Genomic DNA, 14,704 nt, shown 5'->3' with positions numbered 1-14,704 from the left:
TGCCCATAATGGGTAGGTAGTGCCCAGTATAGCTAGTATAGTGCCCAGTATAGGTAGATAGTGCCCAGTATAGCTAGTATAGTGCCCAGTATAGCTAGCATAGTGCCCAGTATGGTGCCCAGTATAGCTAGCATAGTGCCCAGTATAGGTAGGTAGTGCCCAGTATAGCTAGTATAGTGCCCAGTATAGGTAGGTAGTGCCCCAGTATAGTGCCCAGTATAGCTAGTATAGTGCCCAGTATAGCTTCCTAGTATGGGTAGGTAGTGCCCCTCCCCCCTCCGTGGCCGCCGCTCTGTTACCTTATCATGAGCTGGCGGCCGCTTGTCCGATTCGATTCCCCCGTAGCCGCTCTCCTCAGTGGCATCTCCTATTACAGCAGCGCGCTCGGCGGCTGCTGTGATGAGCAGGAAGCGGTACAGCGGCTTCCTGTAGCGGCGATATGCATCGCTGTTACCATGGGAACCGCTGTACCGCTTCCTGCTCATCACAGCAGCCGCCGAGTGCGCTGCTGTAATAGGAGATGCCACTGAGGAGAGCGGCTACGGGGGAATCGAATCGGACAAGTGGCCGCCCGCTCATGATAAGGTAACAGGAGCCGCGGGGAGGGGAGTAGCGAGAGGCCAGACCTGCCGCGGCCCGGTGGTTGGGGACCTCTGCCGTACGGCACACCAGGCAACATCTTGCGGCACACTAACACTGCTTTAGACCAATCTTCCCAACAATCTAATGCTGGGTTTACACCATACAATTTTTTGTTAGATTCTTCTGTTAGATTTTTCTGTTAGATTTTCTGTTAGAATGCATTATTAGATTATTTTCTGTAGAGAATGGTCATTATCTCTGGAGCATGGTCTTCTGTTTATCTCCTGCTGAGTAGAACAATGCCTAATTGCTCGGCAGATAGATCGTAAGATAGATATATTTCCAACATGTAGAACTTTATCTATCTGGCAGGTAAATCTAATGCTGGGCATATACGGGCCGATGCGCCCTTATCAATCGAGCCGCTGATGGCTCGATTGATAATTTCCGATAGGTCCGATGACCCGCCGGATCGATACCCTGCTCGATCCCCGTGGGTGGACAATAGCGGGGAATCGAGCAGAAGATAAGCAGCGCACGCGGGGACGAGCGGGAATCGATCCGGCCACCCGCGGGGACGCGGCGGGAGTCGATCCGGCGGCTAATTGAGCCGCCGGGTCGACTCATGTATGCCCAGCATAACAGGAAATTGTATGGTGTAAACCCAGCATAAGTCCCTTTTTTTTTTTTTTTTTTTTTTTTTTTTAAGCAAATTCTGATTTCCATCAGGGCTGGTTCACACTGGCACGCTTCTGGGGAGCTTTTCAGGGCTTTGCTAATTGCCAGTGGTCAGCAAAAGGCTGTGACTAATGGGATCATTGTCACTGCAGCATTTGTGATTTGCATAAATCACAAACGTGCTGCATGCAGCATTTTGGCAGTGATTACAATGCGATTCTTGTTCTCTTGAGGTTATGTGGGTGAAATAAAGAGGAATTTGCAGGGTGCCTCACTTTCCTGTTATCTAAAGCAGTAAAGCATTTTATTGGTAAATACCCCTTTTAACACCCTGTACTCACAAAGTACCTCTTAGCATAGTAAAAATGATCAACAAGTACTCCTTGACAAATATATATTTAATCGAAGTACATAATTGGTTCTACACAATTTCCAAGCATTTATTATTGCTTTTAATTAGCTAAAATACTAAGTTGGTGCTGTTTACATAGGCTTTATCATTTTCTAAAACTGCCCAAGTACCCCCTGGGGTACACGTACCACACATTGAGAACCTAGCGTATGAAGAAATGTTAGCTTGTAAAACTAACGTAATCTCATACCCACTGAATCATTTGCAGTGGAGAAGCAGTCAGAAACCATGCTTGATTTAGATCTGAGGATCCTACGTTCACAATAATGGAATAAATGTACTTAAAGCTCCAGACACACATGCATATTCACCTTCATGCAGCTTGTAAAGCTTAATACCAGACACATAATCTTATATTTCCTTATTGTTATCCCTTTCCGGGTTTATTTTTGCAATAAGGTAAAATAATAGCCTCACAATTTTTAAAGGGGAACTGAAGTAAGAGGTATACGGAGGTTGCCATATTTATTTCCCTTTAATCAATACCAGTTGCCTGGCAGCCCTGCTGGTCTATTTCTCTGCAGTAGTATCTGAATAACACCAGAAACAAGCATGCAGCAAGTCTTGTCAGATCTGACTTTAAAGTCTGAAACACCTGATCTGCTGCATGCTTGTTCAGGGGCTATGGCTAATAGTATTAGAGGCAGAGGATCAGCAAGGCTGCCAGGCAACTGGTATTGTTTAAAAGGAAATAAACATGGCAGCCTCCATATAGTTCTCTCTTCAGTTCCCCTTTAAAATGCTTTAGATGTTGTACTGATTTCTTGGTTCTGAGCCTTTGTGAAGAAGTCCCAGGCATAAGAGACTAGTGCTAAAGGAGGTATCAGAAGCAGTCGTTAAGGTGGCACCATCTTCTTGGCATTTCTGGGGTACTTGAAGTTTATTTTTGTCTGTGTACTGCTGGGTTGAGTTCAGTTATTCTGTGACAAACATTCTCAAACATCCTCATGAAATACATATAAAAAAAACATACATATTAAAAAGATTTTTAAAAAAAAGCTGAGTCCCCAAGGCAACTATTTATATATTTTTTACCATTGCGTTCATGAGCCCCACGCTGTTTTTGTTAGCCTCACCATCGCAGCCTCCTCCATCTGTGATCAGGATATGAGAATCGGCTATTCTCAACCCCCGATCACCGTGCCTGTGTCTTCCGAGAGCTTACATCAATGACACACAAGCTCTCATTCAAAATACTCTGGACACTTCCGTGTTTCTATTAATAGAACAGTCTCAGTAGCACCATCTTGTGGTCAAAAAGTAAAAATACATTCAATAACAACTCTATACTGTTTTACGTAGAAATATTATTCGTTTTTTTTTTTTTTTTTCATTTTATTATTTTTTAACCCCTTTCAACCCTGCCCCATAGTTGCCAAAATAAAACACTTGTTAAAAAAATGAAAAAAATACATAATTTAAATGTTTTTTTTAAATAAATACAGGTCCTTCTCAAAAAATTAGCATTTTGTGATAAAGTTCATTATTTTGTATAATGTACTGATAAACATTAGACTTTCATATATTTTAGATTCATTACACACTATTGAAGTAGTTCAAGCCTTTTATTGTTTTAATATTGATGATTTTGGCATACAGCTCATGAAAACTCAAAACTCCTATCTCCAAAAATTAGCATATTTCATCCGACCAATAAAAGAAAAGTGTTTTTAAAACAAAAAAAAGTCAACCTTCAAATAATTGTTCAGTTATGCACTCAATACTTGGTCGGGAATCCTTTTGCAGAAATGACTGCTTCAATGTGGCGTGGCATGGAGGCAATCAGCCTGTGGCACTGCTCAGGTGTTATGGAGGCCCGGGATGCTTCAATAGCGGCCTTAAGCTCATCCAGAGTGTTGGGTCTTGCGTCTCTCAACTTTCTCTTCACAATATCCCACATATTCTCTATGGGGTTCAGGTCAGGAGAGTTGGCAGGCCAATTGAGCACAGTAATACCATGGTCAGTAAACCATTTACCAGTGGTTTTGGCACTGTGAGCAGGTGCCAGGTCGTGCTGAAAAATGAAATCTTCATCTCCATAAAGCTTTTCAGCAGATGGAAGCATGAAGTGCTCCAAAATCTCCTGATAGCTATCTGCATTGACTCTGCCCTTGATAAAACACAGTGGACCAACACCAGCAGCTGACATGGCACCCCAGACCATCACTGACTGTGGGTACTTGACACTGGACTTCAGGCATTTTGGCATTTCCCTCTCCCCAGTCTTCCTCCAGACTCTGGCACCTTGATTTCCGAATTGACATGCAAAATTTGCTTTCATCCGAAAAAAGTACTTTGGACCACTGAGCAACAGTCCAGTGCTGCTTCTCTGTAGCCCAGGTCAGGCGCTTCTGCCGCTGTTTCTGGTTCAAAAGTGAACCAGAAACACAAAAGTGACCTGGGGAATGCGGTACCTGTAGCCCATTTCCTGCACACGCCTGTACACGGTGGCTCTGGATCTTTCTACTCCAGACTCAGTCCACTGCTTCCGCAGGTCCCCCATGGTCTGGAATTGGTCCTTCTCCGCAATCTTCCTCAGGGTCCGGTCACCTCTTCTCCTTGTGCAGCGTTTTCTGCCACACTTTTTCCCTCCCACAGACTTCCCACTGAGGTGCTTTGATACAGCGCTCTGGGAACAGCCTATTTGTTCAGAAATTTCTTTGTGTCTTACCCTATTGCTTGAGGGTATCAATGATGGCCTTCTGGACAGCAGTCAGGTCGGCAGTCTTACCCATGATTGCGGTTTTGAGTAATGAACCAGGCTGGGAGTTTTTAAAAGCCTCAGGAATCTTTTACAGGTGTTTAGAGTTAATTAGTTGATTCAGATGATTAGGTTAATAGGTCGTTTAGAGAACCTTTTCATGATATGCTAATTTTTTTAGATCGGAATTTGGGGTTTTCGTGAGCTGTATGCCAAAATCAGCAATATTGTATAGTTATTTTGGTTGAAAAAAAGACATACGTCCATCGAGTTCAACCAGTACAAAGTACAACACCAGCCTGCTCCCTCACATATCCCTGTTGATCCAGAGGAAGGCGAAAAAACCCTTACAAGGCATGGTCCAATTAGCCCCAAGAGGGAAAAATTCCTTCCCGACTCCAGATGGCAATCAGATAAAATCCCTGGATCAACATCATTAGGCATAACCTAGTAATTGTAGCCATAGATGTCTTTCAATGCAAGGAAAGCATCTAAGCCCCCTTTAAATGCAGGTATAGAGTTTGCCATAACGACTTCCTGTGGCAATGCATTCCACATCTTAATCACTCTTACTGCAAAGAACCCTTTCCTAAATAAATGGCTAAAACTGTTTTCCTCCATGCGCAGATCATGTCCTCTAGTCCTTTGAGAAGGCCTAGGGACAAAAAGCTCATCCGCCAAGCTATTATATTGCCCTCTGATGTATTTATACATGTTAATTAGATCTCCTCTAAGGCGTCTTTTCTCTAGACTAAATAAACCCAGTTTATCTAACCTTTCTTGGTAAGCGAGACCTTCCATCCCACGTATCAATTTTGTTGCTCGTCTCTGCACCTGCTCTAAAACTGCAATACTTTTTTGTAATGTGGTGCCCAGAACTGAATTCCATATTCCAGATGTGGCCTTACTAGAGAGTTAAACAGGGGCAATATTATGCTAGCATCTCGAGTTTTTATTTCCTTTTTAATGCATCCCAAAATTTTGTTAGCTTTAGCTGCAGCGGCTTGGCATTGAGTACGATTTAACTTGTTGTCGATGAGTGCTCCTAAGTCCTTCTCCAAGTTTGATGTCCCCAACTGTATCCCATTTATTTTGTATGGTGCTAGACCATTGGTACGACCAAAATGCATGACTTTACATTTTTCAACATTGAATTTTATCTGCCATGTATGTGCCCATATAGCCATCCTATCCAGATCCTGTTGCAATAGGACACTATCTTCCTGAGAGTTGATGATTCTGCACAATTTTGTATCATCTGCAAAAATAGCAACATTGCTCACTACTGCATCCACTAGGTCATTAATAAATAAATTGAAGAGCACAGGACCCAGTACAGACCCCTGTGGGACCCCACTGCTAACAGTCTCCCATTTTGAGTACGATCCATTGACCACAACTCTTTGTTTTCTGTCCATTAGCCAGTTCCCTATCCATACACACAGACTCTTCCCCAATCCTTGCATCCTCAACTTTTGCACCAGACTTTTGTGGGGAACAGTGTCGAAGGCCTTTGCAAAGTCCAAGTATATCACATCTACAGCATTCCCAATATCCATATTAGCATTCACTACCTCATAAAAGCTGAGCATGTTAGTCAAACAGGACCTGTCTTTAGTAAACCCGTGTTGATGCTGAGAAATAAGATTATTTTCTACTATGAAGTCATGTATAGTATCTCTTAGTAACCCCTCAAATAGTTTGCATACAACTGATGTTAAGCTTACAGGTCTATCATTTCCTGGATCTGATTTTTTGCCCCTCTTAAATAATGGGAAAACGTGGGCTGTACGCCAATCCACTTATTAAAACAATAAAAGGCTTGAACTACTTCAGTTGTGTGTAATGAATGTAAAATATATGAAAGTCTAATGTTTATCAGTACATTACAGAAAATTATGAACTTTATCACAATATGCTAATTTTTTAAGGACCTGTAGTTACCTTAGGGACTTTTCTAATATGTATGTCATGAGGGTAGCGCTGAAATGTGAAAATTGTTTTGGTTTTTAACCACTTCATCACTGAGGGGTTTTACCCCTTGAGCACCAGAGCAATTTTCACCTTTCAGTGCTCCTTCCATTCATTCGTCTATAACTTTATCATTACTTATCACAATGAAATTAACTATATCTTGTTTTTTTCGCCACCAATTAGGCTTTCTTTAGGTGGGACATTATGCCAAGAATTATTTTATTCTAAATATGTTTTAATGGGAAAATAGGAAAAAATGTGTTCATTATTTTTCAGTTTTCGGCCATTATAGTTTTTAAATACTGCATGCTACTGTAATTAAAACCCATGAAATTTATTTGCCCATTTGTCCCGGTTATAAAACCGTTTAAATTATGTCCCTATCACGTTTGGCCCCAATATTTTATTTGGAAATAAAGGTGCATTTTTTTCAGTTTTGCGTCCATCCCTAATTACAAGCCCATAGTTTATAAAGTAACAGTGTTATACCCTCTTGACATAAATATTTATTTAAAAAGTTCAGTCCCTAAGTTATGTTTTTTTTTTTTTTTTTATTGTAATTTTGTTGTTGGTTTTTTTTTTATTGCAAAAAAAAATATTGGGGAGTGTGGGAGGTAATGAATTAATTTTTAGTGTAAAACTAATGTATTTGTATATGAGTGTAGTTTTACTATTTGGCCACAAGATGGCCACTGTAACTTTTTGTTTATGCGACCTGCAAGCGTAGGAAGTACGCTTGCAGGAAATCTTATGAGGCTGGTAAACTTTTTTTTTTTTCACAATGATTGCTGCTTCTCATAGAAGCAGCTGATCATTGCGGGGGGCTTAGATCAACGAATGAGAACGTTTTTTCCCGTTCATTGATCTCCGAGCGGACGGCGGCGTGCACGAGAGCGGGAGCACGCGCATGAGCGAGCGGGAGTGCGGGCATCGGCGGGAGGTGCAGATATCTCCTTCCCTGGGGGTGAAAGGATGGAAAAAGGGACAGAAATATCCATACGGGTGGGGGTAAAGTGGTTAAGGGAAAAAACCTGTGATCTTGAAATGGTTAAACTGTTTTTTTTTTTTGTTTGTTTGTTTAGTTTTTTTCTACAAGTGTTTGGATGCCTTTTGAGGGGATTAATTTTATAAATGTTTAATTATATATGAATTGTGTGTTGGTGGATTTTACTTTTCACCACTAGATGGTGCTAGAAACACTATCCTGATTTACCAGGATGTGCTAACTTTTTTTTTTTTTTTTACACATTGCTTTACTATTTCCTTTACTATAGATGGATCCTGATCAGGGTCGTAGCCATTCATTCCAGGCGCTGAGACTGGTTCTGGGAACACTTTTTTCCCTTCATCAATCACAGATTTCCGAGACCCAACTGGCACGAGCAGTGGTGGCGAGTGACGCTTTAAAGCGTCCTGGAGCCATTAAAAGGCTACAGCACAACGTCTTAATGTGGCAGCTTGCCTCTAAGTGGTTAATGTCTGTAAGACAATTTTTTATGACTGCTGTATGCTGCTAACTAAACAAAGCCGCCCTCTGCTCTACTAAACACAGAACCCCGGTTGTTTCCGGCATGTGGAGGGGCACGGGGGGCATAAGATACAGCTTCACATTCAGAAGGGCCGGCTTCCATCAGACGTAAGAGCAACAGCCGCAAGGTCCACGCTGTTTCCTCTTCAATGCCGCTCACACTACTTCCTGATTGAGTGTGAGCAGCATTAGAGAGGAGACAGCATGGACCTGGCAGCTGGCCCTCTAGTGTCTGATGGGCCCCGGAGCCTGGTGAATGTGAAGCTGTATCTTCCGTCATGCTAACTCTTTTATAGAAGTAGCACAGTGACAGGTGGAAGGCCCCAAAGCGAGTAGTCCAGCCTACCAGACACCTGTGTTGCCCACCCTACCACCGTTTCCCACCCCCACCAGCATTTATCTCTTTCTTCCACCCACCAGCACCCAGCGTTTATCCATCCCTTCCTCCCACCCACCCCACCAGCACCCAGCGTTTATCCCTTTTTCCCCTCTTACCCCACCAGCACCTAGCATTTATACCTTCCTTCTTCTCACCCCACCTGCATCCAATGTTTATCCCTTCCTCCCTACCACCACACCTGAACCCAGCATTAATCCATCCCACCCCACCAGCACCCAACGGGAAGAACATGCATTTATGTCTGAGGTAACATTCACCGTATTTGATATTTGTGGAGTAATATGTGAATTTACATGTGTCGGAGGTAACGTTTTGTCACATCTGTGGCAACAGTTTCTGCATTTCAGATATGTGGCAACAGTTTCTGCATTTCAGATATGTGGTAACTGTTTCTGCATTTCACATACTTGGTAGCGGTTTCTCATGTGTGGTAATGGTTACTGCATTTGACATTTAGGGTAATAATTTCTGCATTTGATATCTGGGGTAGTTTCTGCATTTTATATGTGGCATAGTGTTTGTTGTATTAGTTAGGTCTTGCTAGTATTGAGTTGGACCCCTTTTTGCTTCCAGAACTGCCTTCATTCTTCACAGTATTCCTCAGATTTTGGTCATATTGACATGATAGTTTTACGCAGTTTCTGCAGGTTTATCACCTGCATATCTTTGATGTGAGACCACCACATCATGGGGGAAACCCTGCATTGTTGTGTGTGTGTGTTTTTTTTTTTGTGTGGAGGAAATGCTGCCTTATTCTGTGTGTGTTTTGGGGGGAAAACATTGTCTAATTGCCTTAGGGTCACTTTGCCTAACTGTGTTTTGGAAAAACACTCAGGGCCCTTTTGAGTTACACTGTGAAGTTACACTTGGCTATGCCATGGTCATGGCCATGCCTATTTTCAGCACCTACGTCATGGCCACCGATTTATTTATTTTTTGCCGCACTCTCCCTTTCTTCTTGGTGCCCTGGATTTTTTACTTTCAAAATTCTTTTATTAGGCGCGAGTGACTATTTTCATTGGAAATACAACATAAAAATGTCACTATTTTAAACATTTACATAAAAATATCACAAAATTTCAATGTCATAGCAGAAGCAAGTAACAACACTTAATATCATGAAGAACATAGTGGCTTTGATAATTAGCCCAATGAAGAATATTACAACATGATAAAAAGCATTAGAAACAGTGGTTCCTGTGTTACTCATGTGATGTTGGAGCACAAATATTAATAATTATGGTTGTTTGATCTGTGAGAACCGGAAGTGAGAGAGGTGGACTATAGGTCCAGCATTGCCTGCAAGCTCCTGTAGAGTCTTTTGGTGAACCAGGGGTCCCACACCTTGTGGAAATGATCCGCCCTGTCATTAATAATAGCGTTGATGCGTTCACAAGTTAAGATATGATTTTGTCAAGGGCTAGCGAATAAGAAAGGGTGGGAGATTCTCAATTTGCAGCTATGTGGGTTTTTGTTGCTGTGGAAATGAATTAGGTCAGCTTATGCTGGGCATAGGGATAGATTTGAGTTTGAATCCTAGTATGAGGATTCTTGGGTCTAGAGCAATGGGGCGGAAAATAGTGAGTTGATCAAGGAATGGATCCTTCTCCAGAGTCGTGAGGCTTTTGGACAGGAGTACCAAGTATGATACATCGTACCTGGCACTTGACAGCTATGAAAACACAGCTGACTCTTAGGAGTCCATTTTAGTGCCCTGCATTTTTTAGGATCCTAGTAATGCCCCTGATCCACATTCTCTCTGAAACTAATTTAGGCAGAAGGACATGATTGTTAATCTGCAGTGCCAATAGCACAGGGCACATGCTAGCACGTGCCCGTGCTCATCACTCATGGCAACAAGTGTGGCTCTAGCCAGGGTGTTTTACCCAGGCATCCAATCCCCTCCCTCCCCTTCCCATGGCAAAGATTGGCAGCAGCTGTAAGTATGTCTAACCACTCCTGGTTCTTGTGGCAATTAACCCTCTCTCCTTGCTTGATCTGATGCTGGCCTTCTGTGCCTTCATGTGCTACATGTAGTTTTCTAATAAATGTGATCAATTGCTAAATTTAAAATTTCGTATAGTTGAAAATTGAGAATCTGTGTACTTTTTCACAGTTTTTCCTCTTTTTCTTTTTAAAATGCATCGGAAATAAAATAATTCCGAGGGGAAAAGAGACACCCAAAGAAAGTCTAGTTTGGCCGGGAAAAAAATGTATACATCACTAAGGTGTCATAAGTAGTGATAAAGTTATTGCTAATTAAATAGGGACATAGCAAATACAGGTCTAGGTGCAAAGTGGTTAAAGCGGACCCAAACCAAACATTTTTTTTAATTAAAAATATTTAGTTGCACCACTCTGACACATACAAAGATAAATAAACACTCCTTCAAACCTATGATCATTTCAGTGCATGCTTTTCACCCTTCTCTTTTCATAACTAGGGTTATACTGGGGGCAGCCATTAGCAATTCCTCCATCGCCGGACACCATTTACTCCACCAGTTTGCCGGATTTTGTCCCGGCAATTTTAAAGGAAGGGAGGGGTTCCTCCAATAGATGTAAAATATTTTATATTTGTCATCATGCAGCTGAAAAAAGGCTGCTATTTATTTAGGCTTGCTAATTATAATTTAGAAAATAGATTTTATTTCTGAAATCTTGTATTTTTAATTTGGGTCCACTTTAATAATAAATCTCTTATATTATGTCCTCATAATAATAGATAACGGTTTTCTTCCATTTTCTTTTGAACTAGGTTTCTGGTTTGCAATTTCTAGCCCCATAAATACAGTATATGCACTTTTAAACGGGCTGATGTGGAGGTTATGTTTTTCGGTCTTTGGGATAAGATCTGTTTTTTCTAATGGTGACTTTATTAATTGTTTCATTTATCTGAAAACCAAATACACATTTCTGGTCATAAGGGGTTTTAAATTTGTTGCTTTCGGAGGAAAATATGGTACAATCGTAGCCTGCACCCTCACAAATCTTAGTTGATCCAGAGGAAGGCTAAAAAACCTTACAACGCTTGGACCAGTAATGCTAGGAACACGCCATACAATTTTTTACAAAGTCCGATCTTATTTTCGATCGTTTTTCTGATCGATTTCTCATAGAAGTGAATGGAAATAGATAAGAAAAGATAACAGAATCGAAAAGATAACAGAACCAATTGTGTAACCAGCATTAGACCTAAAAGGGAAAAAAAAATCCCTTCTGACTGCAGATGGCTTTACATTTATTTATTAATGATATAGTAGACAGAATACAGAGTAATGTAGCCATCTTTGCAGATGATACAAAATGATGCAGAATTATCAACACTAAGATGGATAGTGACATATTACAACAGGGCCTTGACAACATCGCCATATGGGCAGGCAAGTGGCAGATAAAATTTAATGTTGATAAATGTCATGCACCTTGGACGTACCAATGGTAGATCATCATATAAAATAAATTGCATAAATCTTTGAACATAAGACTTGGAGAAGGACTTAGGAATACTGGCTGATAACAAGTTAGGTAGTCGTATACAATGCCAAGCAGCGGTAGCTAAAGCAAATGGTATTCTGGGTTGCATAAAAAGGGAAATATCTCAATATGCTAGTATACTACTCCCTCTGTATAAATCACTTGTGAGGCCACATCTGGAGTATGGAGTACAGTTTTGGGCTCCACACTATAGAAAGGACATTGACCACCTGTAATGGTTACAAAGATGGTTAACTATATTAATCAGAGGAATGGAAGATCTCACTTACGAAGAAAGGTTGGACAAACTGGGCTCATTTAGCTTGGAAAAAAGGCAACCTGATTAACATGTATAAATACATCAGCGGGCAATACAAAAGTTTGGCAGATTAGCTGTTTGTCTCTAGGTTTGTATGACAGACAAGGGGACATTATTTGCATATGGAAGTTTTTGCTGTCTATTTAGAGAGGGGTCCTTTACAGTGAGAGGGGTTAAAATCAGGAACATTTTACCTCAGTAAGTAGTTATGGCAAACTCTATATCTGCATTTAAAGGCAATCTAACGAAAAATAGTCCCCTGCGGGGTACTTACCTCGGGAGGGGGAAGCCTCTGCATTCTAGCGAGGCTTCCCCTGTCCTCCTTTGTACCACGATGGCAGCGCTAGAAGCCCCCGAGCGGCAGGCATGTAAATATTTACCTTCCTGGCTCCAGTGCAGATGCAGTGGCAGCTCTCTGATTGGGATCAGATGGAAATAGAGTAAATGTGCCTGCGCAATATAGCGGACCTGACTGGGATCAGCCATTTCCGCCTGATCCCGATCAGAAAGCCATTACTGCGCCTGCACTGGAACGGGGGGAGGTAAATATTGCAGGCACTGCTGCGCCACAGCACGACAAATTGTCGTCTGTGGTTTTGGGGCATCTAGCTCTGCCACCCTGGGATGGAGGAAGCCTCATTAGGATCCAGACGCTTCCCCCTCCCGAACTAAGTACCCCACAGGGGCTTTTTCTTCATTACAGACTCTCTCTTTAAGGAGGGCTTGGATGCTTTCCTTACATTCAAGGACATCCACGGCTATAATTATTAGGCAAGTCCTGGAAGAGTTATTATTATTATTATTATTGTTGATTTATAAAGCGCCAACATATTCCGTGGCGCTGTAAAAAGTAAGAAACAAACATGGGGTACATAATAATACAGACAATGTTGTACACCAATATACAAGATACATAATTAGTGACAAAATACTAAGAATGATACAAAATACAAATTATAGAATTGGTAATGACAGTGATAAAATTAACATGATGAATAAAATGTATAATGGTTACCAAGACACAAAATGGGGAGAGAGCCCTGCCCTTGCGAGCTTACAATCTAAGGGGAATGGGGGGGGGGGGGGGGAACAGGAGGAGGGGTAGTATGCAGCAAATATAGAGAGGCTTTGTGTTTTAGGATACCTAGTAGGAGTGCAATTTGGTCTTAGCACAAAGGGAAGTGGCCTAAGGTAGAGCATATGTTTGTCGGAACAAGTGTGTTTTTAGAGAGCGTTTAAAGGTAACAAAGGTTGGTGAGTGACGGATGTGTTGTGCGAGGGCATTCCAGAGGAGGGGTGAAGCGCGTGTGAAGTCTTGTAAACGTGAATGTGAGGAGTTGATTCTAGAGGAGGACAACAGAAGATCATGTGCCGATCTGAGATTGCGATTGGGTTTGTACCTGGAGTTGATCCAGGGATTTATTTGACTGCCATCTGGAGTCGGGAATTAATTTTTCACTTTCCAATTTCCAATGACTAAGGTCTTATAATTATAAGGAAACATTTGATTGTTGTTGGTTTATACGGTCTACAGAATGCATTTTGATTTACTAAATTAATGATTGTTCATGTGCTATTACTTATTTGCATATTTCTTTTGCTTTCAGGAGGAGCCACACTTATATTTGAAGTGGAGCTATTAAGCATTCAGAAACGATCTGAGTTATAATTGGGGTGATGGGGTTTTCTCATTCCTTTGTACGGTGTTCTGTTTGTGCTAGAAAGCAGTGTCACACACTTTGCTGAATAAACACAGACACAAAAATTGTGGCTTATTCATTTCCATAATTATATGTTAAAGAATAGTGTCTTTGCAGTTGAGCAATTAATACGCCAAGACTAAATTCAGTGCAGACAGCAGCACTGAGCTCCATTGTGTAATCTGCCCAGCCATCCAAGAAGTTGATCACATACAATAATGTGTTCCCTCTACCTTTCAGATCTAGCAGTATATGGATTTTCCCATTAATCAAAACCACCATTAGAATTCTGTAACACACTGTGAAACTAGTGGGATGTGTAGTCTTGTGTTATTCGTTGAAAAAATCCAGAAACATACTTTTTGTTAAAATAGAAAACGTTTCTTTAGGTTGTACAGTGCTTTTGATGACTATAGTTTTCTTGCAATCTTTTGAAATCAAAGTTTCTTCCTTAGGCATGATGCAGAACTGGTGTTACATACCCAAATGTATAAAGGAAACCCCAAAAGGTAGTTGAAAATTACTTTATAGCTGTATACAACATTCTGACAGTGTTTCTATTAAGTTTCCTCCCACTTACACTCACTTTGAAGTGAAAAGATGTGCCTAGGTACATAGACAATGCGACAGCAAGCAACATGAAAGTAAAAAGAGTGACAGTTAGTCATAATTAATACACACCTAACTAACTAGCCAGCAAATGGTTAATCATTTTGGGATGTGTGAAATGGGCATCAGTAACAAATTAAGTATTCATACACTAGTAAGGTGGAAACACCTGCCAGGATACAGTCATTAACCTAGATTAAATTTATTCAAAATGGAAAAATTGAGTATTTATACCATGAAGGAAAGAAAGATGCTAATCAAGAATGGTTTTTAACGGTGTCCTATGTATACTTACAACAATGCTTATCTGCTGGTCTAATAGAG

General features: G+C 41.1%; 1 protein-coding gene across 3 annotated transcripts in view; it reads left to right on the top strand.

Moving 5' to 3' along the window:
* FKBP2 (FKBP prolyl isomerase 2) overlaps positions 1-13,836 on the top strand; it is a 104,701-nt gene extending 90,865 nt beyond the window's left edge. For all 3 annotated transcript variants that reach the window (XM_068261218.1, XM_068261217.1, XM_068261219.1), the window contains exon 6: positions 13,679-13,836. In XM_068261218.1, coding sequence (XP_068117319.1) covers positions 13,679-13,740 — 62 coding nt within the window. In that variant the 3' untranslated portion in view covers positions 13,741-13,836. The remainder of the gene's footprint in view (positions 1-13,678) is intronic.
* The last annotated feature ends 868 nt before the right edge of the window (positions 13,837-14,704 follow it).

This window comes from Hyperolius riggenbachi, chromosome 11 (assembly GCF_040937935.1).
Source record: "Hyperolius riggenbachi isolate aHypRig1 chromosome 11, aHypRig1.pri, whole genome shotgun sequence".
In the NCBI taxonomy this organism is placed as follows: Eukaryota; Metazoa; Chordata; class Amphibia; order Anura; family Hyperoliidae; genus Hyperolius; species Hyperolius riggenbachi.
The sequence above is the reverse complement of the archived record's forward strand: the minus strand, read 5'-3'. Positions and strand labels throughout refer to the sequence as shown.